Below are 4,627 nucleotides of genomic sequence, written 5' to 3'. Positions count from 1 at the left end.
CCTTTCTCAGGAGCTCAGGGAGTGCTTTTCCAACTGCCTTTAGAGGCCTAACGTGCCTGTGCTCAGAGCCACCCTGATGCACAGACAGATGGGAAGACAACTGAGAAGGGAGCTGGGCAGGAGCTCCGAGCATCCAGAGAGCTGGGACCCTTACAGGCCCCTGTGCGCAGAGAGCCCCAGGAGGCCCCGAGACAGGAGACTAACCCTCCTCCCCCCGGGGCTCTGGTCCATGAGACATGCCAGGCTCTAGGTCAGTAAGGGAAGGTCATGGGGAAGACCGCCCACCAAAAGGGCAGGCCCACAAACCCCTCGACTCAGTCAGCCCCTGCCCAGCCCCCATCCTGCCCCCAGGTTCATACTGGGAGGTCTTGGGCATTTCACTGAACCTTCCCAAAGGCTGGGGCTGTAACAGCAGCCCGTAGGAGGCGAGTGCTATGCCCTTAAATGTCCCTGAAGCCTCATCAAAGTCCAGAGCAGAAAGAGAGCAGAACAGGTCAGGCAAGGAGGAGACGGCAGAGAGCACCATGGGGGCCTTGCTTCCACACCCCACCCCCTGAGTGAAGTCTGAATGAGGGCACAGATCACTCAAGCAGAGACCACGGCTCGGGCACAGGAAGTGTCCTAAGTCGAGCAGGCCTGACTTGTTCAGCTTCATGCCTGAGCCAGGACTGCCATGCTCTGGACACCTGACCTGGAGGAGCCAGTCACCCCCTCAGGGTGACTTTGCAGGGAGAGGGGCAGAAACCAGTGCCCTGCAAGGCTGGCTGTGCCATCCTTTCAGCTTAGAGGCCCTGCTCCTAGGCAGACAAGTTGGTCAGCCCAGCCTGTGCTTCCAGCAGAAACATTGGAACCGCCTGCTTGGCATCCGGCTGAACTAGCAATCAGCTCCTAACCACTGGCCACAGGAAGCACGGCCTCCCAAGCAAAGGTCTTGGGCCCTAGGCTGGCCCTTCTCCCTACGCCTCGTCCCCCAGGCAGACAATGGGATGGACTCAGGTCATGCCCACGAACCCTTGAAGGGGCTGGTCCCTCAAGTTGTAGGGAGGGACCCCCACATCGCAGTGGTCAGACTCCTGACCCTGACCCTCCCCAATGGCAATGGCCTTCCAGAAGGAAACCGAGTTAGCAGGACAGGGCTGACCAGAGATCCCTTTACAAGCAGTTGTAAAGACGTCTAGGGTGAGAAGGTCTCTGTGTAGAGAGGAAGAATTCACCCAGGGTTGAAGAACCAAAGACATGGGCGCTTTCTCAATGAGGGAGGAGCAGCCATGGCCACAGGAAGTAAAGGGAAACCTGGGGATATCCAGGGACCCACATCCTCACCCTACTCCAGGACCTGGCGCTGGCAGGCAGGGGGCAGGGGGAGAGCAGGACCTGGCTCAGCTTTGGGTCTGAGGGCACAAGGAGAGGCCACTGGGTGTGACCCCCGAAGCCCCCAGGAAAGGAGAAGCAGCTCCAGACATCTCCAGAGGCCAGAGGAGTAGAAAGGGCACAAAACGAGAGAGGGGACCAGGGCCTGGGTACGCCTGGCCAGTGCCCAGCTTATGGTGCTGGAGTCACTGCAAGAAGCCTGGCTCACAGCCCTGTGTGTGCTTTCCAAGTCCCGGCCTTTCCTGTCACCCAGCTCCATGCCAACCCTGTTCTTTCCCTCCAGAGGCTGTGCGGCTGCTCTGCTGGCCTTTCCCCAGATTGGAGTCTGAGCCAGTTTGGTCCCTGTCGTCCACCTGTGCAGCACGTGGCCATGTGCTGGGCGGACCCCTCCAGACTGCTCCGTGTCACACCACCAGGCCCACAGTGGTGGGCTCGGTGACACTGGGCAGACGGTGTGCATCCCTGAAGTGTGTCTCACATGTGTGAGACGCCAGCACCAGGCAGCCAGGCCCCACCTATCCTGACTTGACGCCCTGTGTCAGCGTTCTTTTATTTTTTATATTTTATTTTTTTGGCTGAGCCACATGGCATGCAGGATCGCAACCCCGACCAGGGATCGAACTCATGCCCCTTGCATTGGAAGCACAGCGTCATAACCCTGCATGCTGGGCCAGCCCAGGAAGGAGAGCAGCCGCTGAGCTTGCATCATCTCACCACTGCTTTTTATTTTTTTCATTTTTTATTTATTTGTATACAGTTTTTAAAGGTTATGCTCCATTTACAGTTATTACAAAATACCATCCACATTCCACATGTTGTACAATACAGTCTTGTAGCCTCACAGTTGCTTTTTAATAACATCTTCCTGGTACATTTTTTTTTTTTAAAGAAATACATTTTTAGTTTTAAAAGCTAGGAAAACAGTGAAAAGCTCAAGGGACTTTTCAAACATCACCTAGAGTGCCCTCGTGCAAAGACAGTTGTTGCCAGTATTTAGGGAGGGCTGCCCATACTTAGAGCATGTGCTATAGCTCCAGGGTCCTTGGCCTGGGCCTGGCCACGCGCATCAGGGCTGCTGTGCCGCTGGAGATGCTCGCAAGCATGGCCAGAGGGCACAGGGTAGATGACAGCCTGGGAAGTGCCGTGAGTCAACCATTAACCTCGGAACCTCCGAGGGACCCATTATGAAATGATCAGGACAGGAGATGTTTTCACAGCCAAGTATCCTGTGTGCCCAGTGGAGGGGCAGGTCCAGGCCCCCAGAACACCTGGAGAGCACATGTCCACACAGACCCGCTGTGCGGGACACCAGGGCCAGGACCTCCAGATACAGCCATTGCCCTGGAGGACACTGGCCTTCGTGGGCTCCCACAAGGAAGCTGACGTGGGATCTCTGGTTCCTGCTGGAGAGAAGCTCGGCCAGCACTCACTGAACCCAGCTCTCCATGTGCACCGCATCCTCCTGCCCCGTGATGACTCACCCTCCTTTCTCTTTTCTCTTCACCTGCTAGAGCACCCAGCACCGACAGCCTGTAGCCTCCAGCACCCTGAGGGGAGCCCCACTGTGACGTGGGCAGCCTTTGGCGTTGAAGGGATGAAGATGGAAGCCCAGACAAGGGGCAAGCCTACTAGACACCCCAGGGCTCATCCTCCAAAACATAAAGGCTGCCAGCGGCCCCCCAAGATTCGGAACTACAACTCCAAGGACTGACCCACCCCACTCCTCCCCGTCCCCGTTCTGATCCCTTCCTTTCTCCTCCCCCACCCTCCCGCCTTCCCCTTTCCCCTCCTGCTCCCTTCCATCCAATGTGTCAGTCCTTCTTCCTATCCTCCTCCTCGGTGCTTTTGTCTCCATGTCAGGGCTGTGCACACGCGCGCGCGCGTGTGTGTGTGTGTACAGTGGGGGTGGTGAACTACTAAGGCACCTCACAGACTGACCACCGAATCCCAAATTCTTCTTTGAACTTGGGAAGGACAGTAAAAGATTTCCAGGGCTTTGCATATGTGGCTCTCATGGCCTGGTTTCTTGTGTTTCAAAGGTTCGACCGTGAGTGCTTTTGGTACCATCACACACACTACTCCGTTTATATCTGAGTTTAAAATAGAAACCCAGTTACAGTCCTGAACTACAGATGTCACAGACGAGTGAGCAAGAGATCTCGTAGCAGAAAATTCTGTTCAACTTTGCGCAGACCCTGCTACCAACACGCGGGTTTCAGGATTCACTCTGCGACCAGGGCTGAGCCTTCTCTGGTCCACGTGGGGACTGAGGGAACCCTGTAGGTGGGCAGAAAAGCCAGCCATCCACAGAAGGAGCACCCGATTCAGGGCTGGGGACGCAGGTCGGGCGTTCAGAGCTCCACGGGAGCCCTGCTCTTGGCAGTGCCTGAGCAAGGCCTGACAGAGGGGCAAGAGCTGCCTTCTCACCTCCAGCCCAGAGGCTGCAGGTTGACATCCTGGCCTTTTGCTCTCAGCCCAGCTGCACCACCTCTGTGTCAGGCCGGGGCCCCTTATGCAGGGCCCGGGCATGAGGTGGATGTGTGTCCAGGAAGCTTCGCTAAGAGCTGGGCCTGGCACCAGGGCAGCACTTGGCACATGCCATGCTTGTGTTCACATGGTCAGTTGTTCTGGGGCCCAGGCCCCTGGAGAGGCTTCCTGGCCTCCTCGCCAGCCTCAGGCCCCTGACTTGAGCTGAAATCAGACAGGGAGCAACAGAGAAGCTGTGGGCAACTACTGGGCACACAGTAGGTCTGTGCAAAGCTCACTCCCAGCCCTGAGTGCTGTGTGCCTGCCCTGCAGTGCATGTCTGTCCTGGACAAGGAGTGAGGAGATTGGGAGGGGGTTCCCAAAGTAGCCCACAGGGTCCTCAGGGTCATCTCCTGGGGCCTGGAATAAGACCTGCAGCTACTGTGCTTGGGGCCAATTGGCAGCCCTCCCAAGGGGCACATTTCGGTGGAAAAGAAGAGCGTTGCCTCACTCACAGTGTCCCCCCTGCCAAGAGGAGCAGAGGGCAGGCCCTCGAGGCATGTGTACTGCCAGTCTGCACCCTGGCTAGGTGCAGAGGTGGGCAGCCCCTCCACAGGACGGTGGGGTGCTCAGCCTGGCCTACAGAGGTGCAGAGCCCCCCACAAGCCCCTTTGAAAGCATACATTTCATTAATGTCATCTTGTTTATCTAGGTTTCAGTCTTTGATTTCTGTGAAAAGAGGGAAGATAAAAATCTACACAAGCACATTGACGTCCTAACCACTGATGCA

The 4,627-nt window shown here is 56.8% G+C and overlaps 1 protein-coding gene across 6 annotated transcripts in view; it reads left to right on the top strand.

Moving 5' to 3' along the window:
• Positions 1–3,682, top strand: part of CCDC57 (coiled-coil domain containing 57) — a 110,351-nt gene extending 106,669 nt beyond the window's left edge. For all 6 annotated transcript variants that reach the window (XM_010856356.1, XM_010856355.1, XM_010856352.1 and 3 more), the window contains one exon: positions 2,883–3,682. In XM_010856356.1, coding sequence (XP_010854658.1) covers positions 2,883–3,082 — 200 coding nt within the window. In that variant the 3' untranslated portion in view covers positions 3,083–3,682. The remainder of the gene's footprint in view (positions 1–2,882) is intronic.
• The last annotated feature ends 945 nt before the right edge of the window (positions 3,683–4,627 follow it).

Source organism: Bison bison, unplaced genomic scaffold, assembly GCF_000754665.1.
Source record: "Bison bison bison isolate TAMUID 2011002044 unplaced genomic scaffold, Bison_UMD1.0 scf7180017864371, whole genome shotgun sequence".
NCBI classification, from domain to species: Eukaryota; Metazoa; Chordata; class Mammalia; order Artiodactyla; family Bovidae; genus Bison; species Bison bison.
This window is presented reverse-complemented; position numbering and strand designations above follow the sequence as displayed.